This window comes from Anomaloglossus baeobatrachus, chromosome 6, assembly GCF_048569485.1.
Source record: "Anomaloglossus baeobatrachus isolate aAnoBae1 chromosome 6, aAnoBae1.hap1, whole genome shotgun sequence".
In the NCBI taxonomy this organism is placed as follows: Eukaryota; Metazoa; Chordata; class Amphibia; order Anura; family Aromobatidae; genus Anomaloglossus; species Anomaloglossus baeobatrachus.
In genome coordinates, this window is record NC_134358.1 from 548,152,505 (window position 1) to 548,166,964 (window position 14,460).

At 46.3% G+C, this 14,460-nt stretch overlaps 1 protein-coding gene across 2 annotated transcripts in view; it reads right to left on the reverse strand.

The window, feature by feature from the left end:
- The window catches only part of RBM48 (RNA binding motif protein 48), a 115,167-nt gene that overhangs the window by 13,242 nt on the left and 87,465 nt on the right, over positions 1-14,460 (reverse strand). For both annotated transcript variants that reach the window (XM_075315655.1, XM_075315656.1), the window contains 2 exons: positions 13,569-13,759; positions 8,698-8,843 (listed from right to left, as the gene is read on the reverse strand). In XM_075315655.1, the coding sequence (XP_075171770.1) occupies positions 8,698-8,843; positions 13,569-13,759 (337 nt within the window). The remainder of the gene's footprint in view (positions 1-8,697; positions 8,844-13,568; positions 13,760-14,460) is intronic.

A 14,460-nucleotide genomic window follows, 5' to 3' on the forward strand; every position in this document is an offset into this window, starting at 1 on the left:
GAAGTCAGAGTGGTCCAGAAAAGTACTCAATTTACGCTTGGGATACAGGAAATGGAATTTCTCCTGCTTAGCAGCTGCCTCCTCTGCTGAAGGGGCTGGGGGAGAAATATCCAACAGCCTATTGATGGCCGCTATAAGGTCATTTACCATGGCGTCACCATCTGGCGTATCCAAATTGAGTGCGGCGTCAGGACAAGACTCCTGATCACCCACCTCTGTCTCATCATCTAGAGACCCTTCTCTCTGAGACCCTGACCCGCGTGATGACGTGGAGGGTCTCTCCCAGCGAGCTCGCTTAGGCGGACTGGGACTGTCATCGGAGTCAGAGCCCTCAGCCTGTGATGCCTGGGACCCCCTTGAATTACGGATTAGATCCAACTGAGGGGGACCGGGGAACATAGACACAGCAGTGTCCATGGTCTGAGCAACTGGCCTGGACTGCAAGGTTTCCAGGATTTTTGTCATAGTCACAGACATTTTATCAGCAAAAACTGCAAATTCTGTCCCCGTCACCGGGGCAGGGTTCACAGGCGACTCTGCCTGGGCTACCACCACCATAGGCTCTGGCTGACGAAGTGCCACTGGGACTGAACATTGCACACAATGAGAGTCGTTGGAGCCTGCTGGTAGATTAGCCCCACATGCTGTACAAGCAGTGTATGCAGCCCTTGCCTTGGCACCCTTGCGTTTTGTGGATGACATGTTGTTGTCTCCTCAGAGCAATATAGGGTATACAGCCAAGAAGCGACCGAACAGTGCAGTATATATATATAACTGGTACAGAAATACAATACACACTGTGGCACTAGTGGGGCCAGCACTACTGTGCTGCTTACCGCCCGCCAAACGCGGGTGTGTGGTCGCCAGAAATCCCTAGTCTGGGTCTCCCAGAGCCTGTGTCCGTCCTCCAGCCAGACTGCATGTAAGGAATGGCTGCCGGCGTCCTGTGGAGGGGGGGGCGGGCCCTGGGCGTGCTCAGACCAAAAGCGGGAAACTGCATCCCACTGTGCCTAGTGAGAGGGCTGGAGCATGTAAATAAGGCTCCAGCCCTCGGCGCTGCCGATTACACAGCGTCTCTCCCTTTCCCTGATTGACAGGGAGGGGGCGGGAACGAAGCGGAGCTAGGCCCAAAAGCCGGGGACTAAAGTTAAAAGCGCCGCCGCCGTAAAAGCGCGGTCGGCGCTAAGTCCCCGGCGCACTACAAGTCCCATCCGCGCCGCCGCTCCAAGAGTGGCCGGCGCGGTAGTTCCCATCACCTGAAGTCACCCAGCCCAACTGCTGTGACTCAAACCCAGCGTGCAACGCTACTGTCCCCGGCGCACTAACACACCCAGCAAGTCTGGCGTGTGTGTGCCTGTCTGTACGGGGACACAGAGTACCTGAAAGTTGCAGGGCCTTGTCCCTGAACGGTACCCAGCTCCGTATCCAGCAGGTTCAATGGGTCTGTGGATGGAGCCCGGCCTCAGGGCTTGGGGGCCGGTAAGATCCCACTTCCGCAGAGCCCCTCAGGGGGATGGGGAAGGAAAAACAGCATGTGGGCTCCAGCCTCCGTACCAGCAATAGGTACCTCAACCTTACAAACCGCAAGTGGGGTAAGAAGGGAGCATGCTGGGGGCCCTAGTATGGGCCCTCTTTTCTTCCATCCGACATAGTCAGCAGCTACTGCTGACTAAACAGTGGAGCTATGCGTGGATGTCTGACCTCCTTCGCACAAAGCAGAAAACTGGTGAGCCAGTGATCCCACTGGGGGTGTATAGCCAGAAGGGGAGGGGCCTTACACTTTTTAGTGTAATTGCTTTGTGTGGCCTCCGGAGGCAGTGCTATACACCCAATCGTCTGGGTCTCCCAATGGAGCGCCGAAGAAATAAGCCAGTACCTTGGCACCCTTACTCTTTAAGAGCAGACAACAGCATGTCGTCCGCAGAGTAATCAGTGAGGGTATACAGCCAAAGGCAAATAATGCTGCCGAACAGTGAGATCATATACCATATAAATAAACATATATACACTGCGGCACGAAGGGGGGTCAGCACCTGAAAACTGGTGCCCCACAGTGCTCAGTGAGGGGGAAGGAGGATACCAACGTATGCTCCAGCCCTCCCTGCCGACGTCCAGTCGGCCGTCCCGTCGTTACCCCTGACTGGCAGGCCCGAGAACGGGAGTATATGGCACTAGGCCGCAAGAGCCGGGGACTAAATTTAAAAACGCGGCCGGCAAACATGGCGCGGTCGGCGCGATAGTCCCAGTCTCACAAACCACTCAGCAACCGCTGCGGCATTTGTAACACAGATGCTGCATGCACCGTCCCTCAGGGGACACAGAGTACCTTATGATGCAGGGCTCTGTCCCTGATGATGTCCAGTCTCCTGTCCGTCAGAATCCCCCAGGGGCTGCGGATGGAGCCCGGTCCCTGCATGGCGACCAGTTAGGATCCCCCTCTCCCAGAGCAGTGGGAAACCTTTGCAGATTCTGAGATCCTCCACCGGCAGAATTATAACAATGGCTGCCGGCGTTCTGAGGGGAGGAGAGAGCCGTGGGCGGAACCGCAAAAGTGCGGGAACCTGGTGGCCCATAGAGATCAGTGAGGGGGGCGGAGGACAGCGAAGTGTGCTCCAGCCCTCACTGTCGGCATCATACCGACCGTCCCGCCTTTTTCCCTAACTGGCAGGCTCAGGGGCGGGAGTTTAACACACTAGGCCGCAAAAGCCGGGGACTAAAGTATAAACTGCGGCCGACAAACAGGCACGGTCGGCGCGGTAGTCCCAGACGAAAAATCCACACCGCAGTCGCAGCTGCGTCTGAGGCCAAGGTGCTTCATGCACCGTCCCAACGGGGACACAGAGTACCTGTAGATGCAGGGCCATGTCCCTGACGATACTCCGTCTCCTGTCCAGCAGATTCCCCCAGGGGCTGCGGAGGGAGCCCGGTCCCAGTGGCTGGATGACCGGTTAGGATCCCACTTCCCCAGAGCCCCTAAGGGATGGGGAAGGAAAACGGCATGTGGCTCCTGCCTGTGTACCCGCAATGGGTACCTCAACCTTAACAACACCGCCGACTCAGAGTGGGGTGAGAAGGGAGCATGCTGGGGGCCCTGTTAGGGGCCCTCTTTTCTTCCATCCGATATAATCAGCAGCTGCTGCTGACTAAAATGTGGAGCATTGTGTGCATGTGTGCCTCCTTCAACACAAAGCATAAAAACTGATGAGCCCGTGATGCACGGGAGGGTGTATAGCAGAGGGGAGGGGTTACACTTTTTAAAGTGTAATACTTTGTGTGGCCTCCGGAGGCAGAAGCTATACACCCAATTGTCTGGGTCTCCCAATGGAGCGACAAAGAAATAACTATTATAATACTGCCCCTATGTACAAGAATATAACTACTATAATACTGCTCCTATGTACAAGAATATAACTACTATAATACTGCTCCTATGTACAAAAATATAACTACTATAATACTGCCTCCTATGTACAAGAATATAACTACTATAATACTGCCCCCTATGTACAAGAATATAACTACTATAATACTGCCCCCTATGTACAAGAACTACTATAATACTGCCCCCTATGTACAAGAATATAACTACTATAATACTGCTCCCTATGTACAAGAATATAACTACTATAATACTGCCCTTATGTACAAGAATATAACTACTATAATACTGCCCCTATGTACAAGAATATAACTACTATAATACTGCCCCTATGTACAAGAATATAACTACTATGATACTGCCCCTATGTACAAGAATATAACTACTATAATACTGCTCTCTATGTACAAGAATATAACTACTATAATACTGCCCCTATGTACAAGAATATAACTACTATGATACTGCCCCTATGTACAAGAATATAACTACTATAATACTGCTCCTATGTACAAGAATATAACTACTATAATACTGCCCCCTATGTACAAGAATATAACTATAATACTGTCCCCTATGTACAAGAATATAACTACTATAATACTGCCCCCTATGTACAAGAATTACTATAATACTGCCCCCTATGTACAAGAATATAACTACTATAATACTGTCCCCTATGTACAAGAATATAACTACTATAATACTGCTCCTATGTACAAGAATATAACTACTATAATACTGCCCCCTATGTACAAGAATATAACTACTATAACACTGCCCCCTATGTACAAGAATATAACTACTATAACACTGCCCCTATGTACAAGAATATAACTACTATAATACTGCTCCTATGTACAAGAATATAACTACTATAATACTGCCCCCTATGTACAAGAATATAACTATAATACTGTCCCCTATGTACAAGAATATAACTACTATAATACTGCCCCCTATGTACAAGAATTACTATAATACTGCCCCCTATGTACAAGAATATAACTACTATAATACTGTCCCCTATGTACAAGAATATAACTACTATAATACTGCTCCTATGTACAAGAATATAACTACTATAATACTGCCCCCTATGTACAAGAATATAACTACTATAACACTGCCCCCTATGTACAAGAATATAACTACTATAACACTGCCCCTATGTACAAGAATATAACTACTATAATACTGCCCCTATGTACAAGAATATAACTACTATAATACTGCCCCCTATGTACAAGAATATAACTACTATAATACTGCTCCTATGTACAAGAATATAACTACTATAATACTGCCCCCTATGTACAAGTATATAACTACTATAATACTGCTCCTATGTACAAGTATATAACTACTATAATACTGCTCCTATGTACAAGAATATAACTACTATAATACTGCCCCCTATGTACAAGAATATAACTACTATAATACTGCCCCTATGTACAAGAATATAACTACTATAATACTGCCCCCTATGTACAAGAATATAACTACTATAATACTGCTCCTATGTACAAGAATATAACTACTATAATACTGCCCCCTATGTACAAGTATATAACTACTATAATACTGCTCCTATGTACAAGTATATAACTACTATAATACTGCTCCTATGTACAAGTATATAACTACTATAATACTGCTCCTATGTACAAGAATATAACTACTATAATACTGCCCCTATGTACAAGAATATAACTACTATAATACTGCCCCTATGTACAAGAATATAACTACTATAATACTGCCCCTATGTACAAGAATATAACTACTATAATACTGCCCCTATGTACAAGAATATAACTACTATAATACTGCCCCTATGTACAAGAATATAACTACTATAATACTGCCCCTATGTACAAGAATAAAACTACTATAATACTGCTCCTATGTACAAGAATATAACTACTATAATACTGCCCCTATGTACAAGAATATAACTACTATAATACTGCTCCTATGTACAAGAATATAACTACTATAATACTGCCCCCTATATACAAGAATATAACTACTATAATACTGCCCCTATATACAAGAATATAACTACTATAATACTGCCCCCTATGTACAAGAATATAACTACTATAATACTGCCCCCTATATACAAGAATATAACTACTATAATACTGCCCCTATATACAAGAATATAACTACTATAATACTGCCCCTATGTACAAGAATATAACTACTATGATACTGCCCCTATGTACAAGAATATAACTACTATAATACTGCCCCTATGTACAAGAATATAACTACTATAATACTGCTCCTATGTACAAGAATAGAAGGATTTTTGTGTACTCACCGTAAAATCTCTTTCTCTGAGTCTTCATTGGGGGACACAGGACCATGGGTGTATGCTGCTGTGACTAGGAGGCTGACACTAAGTAGACATAAAAAAAGGTTAGCTCCTCCCTAGCAGTGTACACCCTGAGCCGGAGGCGGATCTATGCCAGTTTAGTGTACAAGCAGTAGTAGGAGAAAGCTGAACAACCATAACTAATTAAGGTGATAACAAGAAACACACAGTATCTTATTTAAAACTATACTGTATATAAATCTATCCCTCCCTATATATATATAATATATATATATATATATATATATATATATATATATATATATATATATATATATATATATATATATATATATATATAGTCAGGGCCAGAAATATTTGGACAGTGCCACAAGTTTTGTTATTTTAGCCGTTTACAAAAACATGTTCAGAAATACAATTATATATATAATATGGGCTGAAAGTGCACACTCCCAGCTGCAATATGAGAGTTTTCACATCCAAATCGGAGAAAGGGTTTAGGAATCATAGCTCTGTAATGCATAGCCTCCTCTTTTTCAAGGGACCAAAAGTAATTGGACAAGGGACTCTAAGGGCTGCAATTAACTCTGAAGGCGTCTCCCTCGTTAACCTGTAATCAATAAGTAGTTAAAAGGTCTGGGGTTGATTACAGGTGTGTGGTTTTGCATTTGGAAGCTGTTGCTGTGACCAGACAACATGCGGTCTAAGGAACTCTCAATTGAGGTGAAGCAGAACATCCTGAGGCTGAAAAAAAAAGAAAAAATCCATCAGAGAGATAGCAGACATGCTTGGAGTAGCAAAACCCAGCGTTTGGTGATGTCCATGGGTTCCAGACTTAAGGCAGTGATTGCCTCCAAAGGATTCGCAACAAAATGTTGAAAATAAAAATATTTTGTTTGGGTTTGGTTTATTTGTCCAATTACTTTTGACCTCCTAAAATGTGGAGTGTTTGTAAAGAAATGTGACAATTCCTACAATTTCTATCAGATATTTTTGTTCAAACCTTCAAATTAAACGTTACAATCTGCACTTGAATTCTGTTGTAGAGGTTTCATTTCAAATCCAATGTGGTGGCATGCAGAGCCCAACTCGCCAAAATTGTGTCACTGTCCAAATATTTCTGGACCTAACTGTAATATATATATATATATATATATATATATATATATATATATATATATATATATATATATATATATATATATATATATATATATATATATATATATATATATATATATATATATATATATATATATATATATAAGAAGCAGTAACATCCGGCAATTAAGAGCAATCCAATATCCCAACAGGGTGGGTGCTGTGTCCCCCAATGAAGACTCAGAGAAAGAGATTTTACGGTGAGTACACAAAAATCCTTCTTTCTCTATCGCTTTCATTGGTGGACACAGGACCATGGGACGTCCAAAAGCAGTCCCTGGGTGGGTACAGGAGTAATCATACAGATTCAAAATATATCGAAAGAGACTCTGTAAGAATGCTCGGTGCAAAAGTATACCGGCTTATCATAGGAGAGCGACAGCCGCTTGCTGTATCCTGGAAACCCTGGAGAAAGTATGAAAAGCTTGACTACGCGTCAGCTCTTGAGACTTGCTTGGCTGACGCCTGGCGTCTGATTGTCCTAGACGCCTCAATTGCACAGGTGGAAAGGCTTTTACACCCCTCGGAGAAAACCTGACTCTAATCCTGTAGGCCTATGATATGGTCGACCTGATCCAACTTGCAGTGGAAGCCTTGGACGCCGGCATGCCCCTACTGGGTTCAGTAAACAGTGCGAATAGGCCGTCCAAGATGCAGAGGGGCGCAGATCTCGAAACGTAGCTCCTCCGAGCTCGCACTAGATCCGGTGAAAGCCGTGGCCTCTCCAAGGATCGAATGGAGGCTGGACCGAAGGATGGAGCCACCATCACCTCATTCAGACACCACATCCGGTAGGAAAAGAACCTGAGACGGGTGCCGAACAATCTCGTCTTGGTGAAAAAAATAAGAAAAAAAATGACCCGCATGAGATGGCTTATGGAGCAGACCTTCCTCTGATTGAAGTGACTGCCCTCAACAAAGCCACCTTCCCAGATAGGCGTGAGATTGAGGATCGAACGGGGGCTAGTTGAAGAGACCCTAGAGCCAGCTGGAGGTCCCATGGCTCTAGCGGGGAACGATCTAGCGGTGCCAGATGGACGACTCCTTGGATGAACGTCCTGATTTGCGGCCGAGATGCACGATTTCTCTGGAAAAGACAGATAGAGCTGACACCTGCCCTTTGAAGGTTGCTGGCGAGAGACCCGCCTGTAAGCCTGACTGTAGGAAGGCCCGTAACACTGGGAGTGACAGATCCAGTGGAGAAGAGATGATGTTGACCTCACACTCTTGAAGAAGGCCTCTCCGGTGCGGTAGTATATGTTTGAAGACGGAGACTTCTGAGAGCTGACCATAGTCTGCATCACCTGTGGGATAAAGCTTGCCTGGGCTAGTAGCCATGGTTCCACAGCCATGTGGTCAAATCGAGAACCCCTGAATCTTGATGGAAAAGAGTACTTTGCGACAGGAAGCTCAGACGATCTGGAAGCTACCATGGGGTGCCTGATGAGCTGCGTGATCTCTGTGAACCACGCTTGCCTGGGTCAATCCATGGCAAAAATGGAAAAAAAACGGAAAAAAGGAATAGCCTAGGCTGAGGTTGGCCCACAGAGATATGGGCCCACTTCAGCCTCCTACGACACTAAGCAAAAAACTGGCATAGATCCGCCTCCGGCTCAGGGTGTACACTGCTAGGGAGGAGCTAACCTTTTTTATGTCTACTTAGTGTCAGCCTCCTAGTCACAGCAGCATACACCCATGGTCCTGTGTCCCCCAATGAAAGCGATAGAGAAATAACTACTATAATACTGCCCCCTATGTACAAGAATATAACTACTATAATACTGCACCAACAAGACAGAATATAACAGACCTCTATCATTCGTTGCTCTCGCCACATATCGTCTTCTATCTTGAAGTTTTTCTCTCGTCTCTTGAACGCCCTCAAACTCCGGGGCATAGCAGACATGAATAATTCCTCCGAAGAAACTGATTTCATCTAATCTCTGTTTGGCGATTCTAAAGAGTAAAGAGAGAAGCCATGGAATTAAAAGGGGTGTTTCCATCTCACATATATACTGTATAGTATAGTAGATACGGTCCCACTAATTGTATTCGTATCTATCTTGAGAACAGTGGCCATGTTGCAGAATTCCCATACAAGCTGCACTGGGGGAAGAAAAGGGAAAAAGGAAGTGACGGATTTCTTTAAATAATCCCGAGGATTGCAGATCCTAAAAAAGGAGGATATAGTCCCAACTTTTGGAAACCCAGGACTGTAACTTGTGATGAACATTCATGAAGTTGCTCACAGATAGGAATGCTTAATCCTTGATGTGACCAGTGATGCCTGGTTCTTAAAGGGATAGTCGCTGTACGATAAAAGAGGATTTGGGGTACTCACCATAAAAGCTTTTTTTCTGGGAGCCTTCTATGGTTTCCGGTGTCTACCAATGGTGTATGCTGCTGCACTAGGAGACCAACAATAGGCAACAAAAAAAGTTAGCTCCTCCCCAGCAGGGTGTACCCACTGACTGGCACAAAGCTAATCAGTTAGTGAGAAAGCCGTAGGAGAAGCAACCGTAAAGTAAGAACGAGGCTGAGAGCAACATAGATCCAAAACAACCAAACTTTATATAAGGGCGGGTGCTGTGTCCCCCAATGAAGGCTTCAAGAAAGAGATTTTACGGTGAGTACCCAAAATCCTCTTTTCGCTTTCGCTTCATTGGGGGACACAGGAAACAATCGGATGTCCAAAGGCAGTCCCAATGGTGGGGTACAAGGAGAAGGATGAATGCTCGGATTAGGTCAAGATCCGGGCCACTGCTGCCTGCAGGACCTTCCTACCTACAACCGCATCTGACGAAGCATAAGTGTGTACTCAGTAGAACCTGGAAAAGGTGCGAACAGGCAACCATTTAGCAGGTTTGCAAAGTTGCGATATGGAGGCTTGATGTTGTCCTGCCAGGAAGCCCCCACTGCACGGGTGGAGTGGGCCTTGACCCCTGTTGGAGACTGCTTGTCCTTTACGCAATATGATTCCAGGATGGCAGGGCGGATCCTGCGAGCAATACTGGCTTTGGAAGCTGGAAATCCTCTACGATGACCTTCCGAAATCACAAAATAACTACAAAATACATACAGCTCCACTCTAGAATGCTAACAATGAATAGGGGAATTCTGGTACTGCGTTACTGCTATAGGAATATTTGGTAAAAATAAATAAATATATATTTAGCTTATGTATTGGCCAATGCATGTGTGCCCGGAAACCAATGTCAAGGTGATCTCAATATACCGGAACCCCAAGTTCCGAAATCACAAACACAGAATTAGAGCGTCTGAATGAAACTGTTTTAGGCCGGTGTGCCACTTGCGATTACCGCGCGTATATCTTGCACGAGTTTCACGGTGCAACACCCGTCACGGGCTCACACTCTGCTCACAGGAGTGGGTAGTCTGCATGCATCTCTATGCAGCCGGCCCGCTCCTGTGAGAAGCGTGTGAGTCCGTGATGGGTGTTGCACCGTGAAACTCGCGCAAGATATACGCGCGGTAATCGCAAGTGGGACACTGGCCTTAGGGCAGTAGAGATGCAAGACTCTAACGAGGTCCAACTTGTGGAGGGAGTCTTCCCAAGGGTAAGAAGGGGAAAGGCAAAATGTCCTTGTTGATGTTGAAGGAAGAAACTACCTTCCGGATGAAGGACCTGTGACTGGGAATGCGACAGAGCAGTAAGGTACGCCAGGCCAAGGAACAATCCAAAGGCCTTTATTGGAACCACAAAAATAAAGCACCAAACATGAATATAAATCCTTAAAGTCTGCAAGGAGTCCACAACAAAACAACAGATCCAGGGGCGCCTCCCGGTATTCTGACGCAAGGGAAAATATGGCAATGGTCCTTATATGAGTTCCTTGAGTCCAACAGGGTGAAGAACAAAACACAATCCCACGTGGCCACTGATATCCAATCTGTAACAGTCCATACACAGGCACTAGGAGCTAGCCTCAGCTATGGATTCAAGTCCTTCTCCAGCCGAGATCCAACTAACTGACTAACATGGGTCTCATTGTTCTCTTCTCCTGGGATCAGCCCTTAGGTGGGCAGAAGGGCCCATCTCCCCCTCTACATTTGATACATGAAAGGATTCTAGACGTCCTGGCTCTATTCTGTCTACCAAGTTGTGGATTGGATGAGTCCCATGCTGAGAAGAACAAACAATCTACCACCAGAAGTAGGCCAGACAGGGCAGTCAAGGAGTGACAGACTATTACACCATGAGCACAGGTGGGGGAGGGACACGCTGTTACAGGACCACCTTGTCCTGATGGTAAAACCAGGAAAGAGTGGAAATGACAGGAGGGAGACGCCAACTCTGAAACACGTCAGATGGAAGTGATCACTTCCAGAAAGGTAACCTTCCAAGAGAGAAAGGAGGGGGCAACTTCCAGAATAGGGTCAAAGGGGGACCTTGTAAAACACTCAAAACCAGGTTGAGGTCCCAAGGGTTCACAGGAGGTTGGTAAGGAGGAACTGAGTGGGTGACCTCTTGACCTGAGAACGGGAGGCAAGATACCTTTGCAAATAAGATGGAAAGAGCAGAGTCCCTTGCGGGAGCCAATTGACAGACCGGATAAAAAAAAAAAATATATAGGACAGGAATGAAAGGAGGGAGAAGAACCTGGAAGAGATTTGGTTAGACTCGCACCAACAAAAAAAAGGCCTTCCAAGTTCGGTGATAAACCCTGGAAAGGAGGGTTTTCTCGCTTTGATCATTGACGGAAGGACCTGTAGTGAAAACCCTGTGTCCCTTGGGATTGCGGCTTCAAGAGCCGTAACGTTAAACTGAGAGACTGAATTTTGGTGGAAGAGAGGACCCTGGGACAGGAGGTCTGGAAGTTTCCATGGAACATCCATGAGAAGGGTCATCACAACTGCTGGCGTTGAGTCCTCCTCTTTAACGTAGAGGATCTGATTAACAGCTAAAAGAAGAAGGCTGATCATCATGTCCTAAAGCTTAGAGGCATGTTCGGAATGGAGGTCCGAATCCGACTTAAGAGTTATGAGCGGAACCCTGCGCAGCCTGGAGATCTGACAAGGGGAGCGTGAGACCATCCTGGAAGACGTACAGGGAGATAGGGATCTGGAAGAGGTCAAAGTTAGACTGCAACAGTGTGACGACCCATTCAGGAGGATACGGTATGCTCATATCCTGGGCAGCGAGGGGTTCCTGTGGGGTCTGCATTGTGGGAGAACTGCAGCCGAGGGAGAGAGAGGCACAAGCTTTGACCTGAGGGCATCTTTTTATTACAGGAAGAACAGGCAAAATGTAGTATGATGGATGGGGTTAGGCAGAGGCGAGGATGGGGGAGAGTGCTAGTGTGAATATGCACCATGAGGACAGATCCTACCCTGGTTCCTGAAGCTGGAGTACAGATCCAGAAGTCTGAGGCAGGGAACAGCAGGAGTGCGATGAGCGGTGGAGCCCCACGTCTGTAGCCACAGAAGATGGCACCAGAAAGGGTGGAGGAGGCAAAGCTTGAAAAATCACGCACAGACAGTATCCTTAGCTGTGACAGGCTGGCTGCAAGGAGCGAGGTGATAGACCAGGAAAAAAGGGAGCCGCAATTGTATGCCATGAGAGGTGGACGGAGCTGGGAAAGGAAACAAGTACAACGCGCGTGGGACGCCAATGGGGGACGTGGTTTGAGGAAGTAAGCCCCAAGGAAGCTGGGGTCTAGATGTTTCAAGATGTCGACCGCAAAGCCGAAGGGGACCATCACATTAAAACCACAGACCGGTCGCTCAGCCATCCTGTATTCTGAGAGGGGCTACGGGAGAGAAACTAAGGGGGCCAAGGCAAGTGTGTATCCAGTTAGAAATGTGGGGTACCTTCACTGACCATATGGAAAGGGGATGGAGGGGGGGACTAATGATACTTGTCCAGATCAAGCATTACAGAAGGTGAGACGGCTGTAAGATGCCAGGAAAGGGACTCTAGGGATGGACCAGTCTTCCCCCCGATGCCATCTCGCTATGGTGGACAATCGGGTTGGGTATGGGTGGCTAAGACCCTCCAGGTGGCCCAAGACACTCTTGATGTGTTAGGGGGGGGCAGGGTCCTGCCGGACAGACTAGAGAGGATACACTATGGATCAGATCCCATTGTTCTCTAAAGGTGGGAAAGCAGGGTGAACAGTTACACCTTGGTGCCCGTAGTCAAAGGCTGAACCTGACAGATAAAATGGAAATGGTTAACAACACGCAACATGATAAGGTGGAACCGGGTCTGAGAAAACGGACCTGTGTCTGCCTCCTACTGACACTAAGCTACAGCGGATTGGCTTTGTGCCGGTCGGTGGTTGTACCCTGCTGGGGAGGAGATCACTTTTTTGTTGTCTAATGTCAGCCTCTTTGCGGCAGCAGCGTACACCATGGTTTCCGTCTCTCCCAATGAGTCTAAAGAGAGAGTGTGGCGCCCTATGAAGTGGTTATGGCACTTGTCTGTTCACAGAGGAACCATCTAAGCAGCCCTTTTTCCATTCGGGGGTAGGACTATGGAACAAATGTATTATAAGACACCCCAATAACTTACCATCCCCCCCCCCATAGCCCCATCACAACTCGGTACAAAGTACTAAAATGTACAACAGTGGATCTCCACCTCTCTGAGGTCGCCCATCCCTGCAGTAGAGCCTCTATCGGTAACATGGGGGGGTCTCTGCCAGGTAGGGGCCTCACCGTGCGCTCTGCAACCGCTGGAATTTAATGAGGTAGACCTCTGTGAACTGCTCGGCCGGGTATTCATCCAGCGGATTGTATTCTTCTATTACTCCAAAAAGTGCAAACTGCTCGATCAGTTCCTTCATGACACCGATGGCCGGGACCCCCTGCACCAGCAAATACCGAGACTCCAGATTAATCGTGTAAACCTACAGATGACAGAGCAAGTGACAAGATACTGAGCAATATGGAAACCCACCCAAACATATTATCATAGAGTATATCACATAAGTGAGTACACCCCTCACATTTCTGTAAATATTTTATTATATCTTTTCCTGGGACAGCACTGTAGATCTGAGCCTGTGATACAATGTACAGTGTCAGTGTGCAGCCTGTATAAGAATCTAAATGTGGTGTCCTCTAAATAACTCAGCACACAGCCATTAATGTCTAAACCGCTGGATCCAAAAGTAAGTGAAAATGGCCAAATTGTGCCCTATTAGCCATTTTGCCTCCCCGGTGTCACGTGACTCATTAGTGTTACCAGGTCTCAGGTGTGAATGAGGGGCATAGCAAAAAATTTTCTGAGGATCAAAAAAAAAAAAAAAAATAATTGTTGCTCTAGATATAGATGGCCGAGGCCATAAGAAGATTGTCACCACCTTGATACTGAGCTGGAGCATGGTGGCCAAGACCATACAACGGTATAACAAGACAGAATCCACTCAGAACAGGCCTCGCCAAGGTTGACCACAGAAGGTGAGTGCATGTGCTCAGCGTTATATCCAGAGGTCGTCTTTTCACAATAGATGTAGGATTGCTGCAGAAGTTACAGGGGTGGGGGGTCAGACAGTCAGCGCTCAGACCATATGCCACACACTGCATTGGTCTGCATGGCTGTCATCCC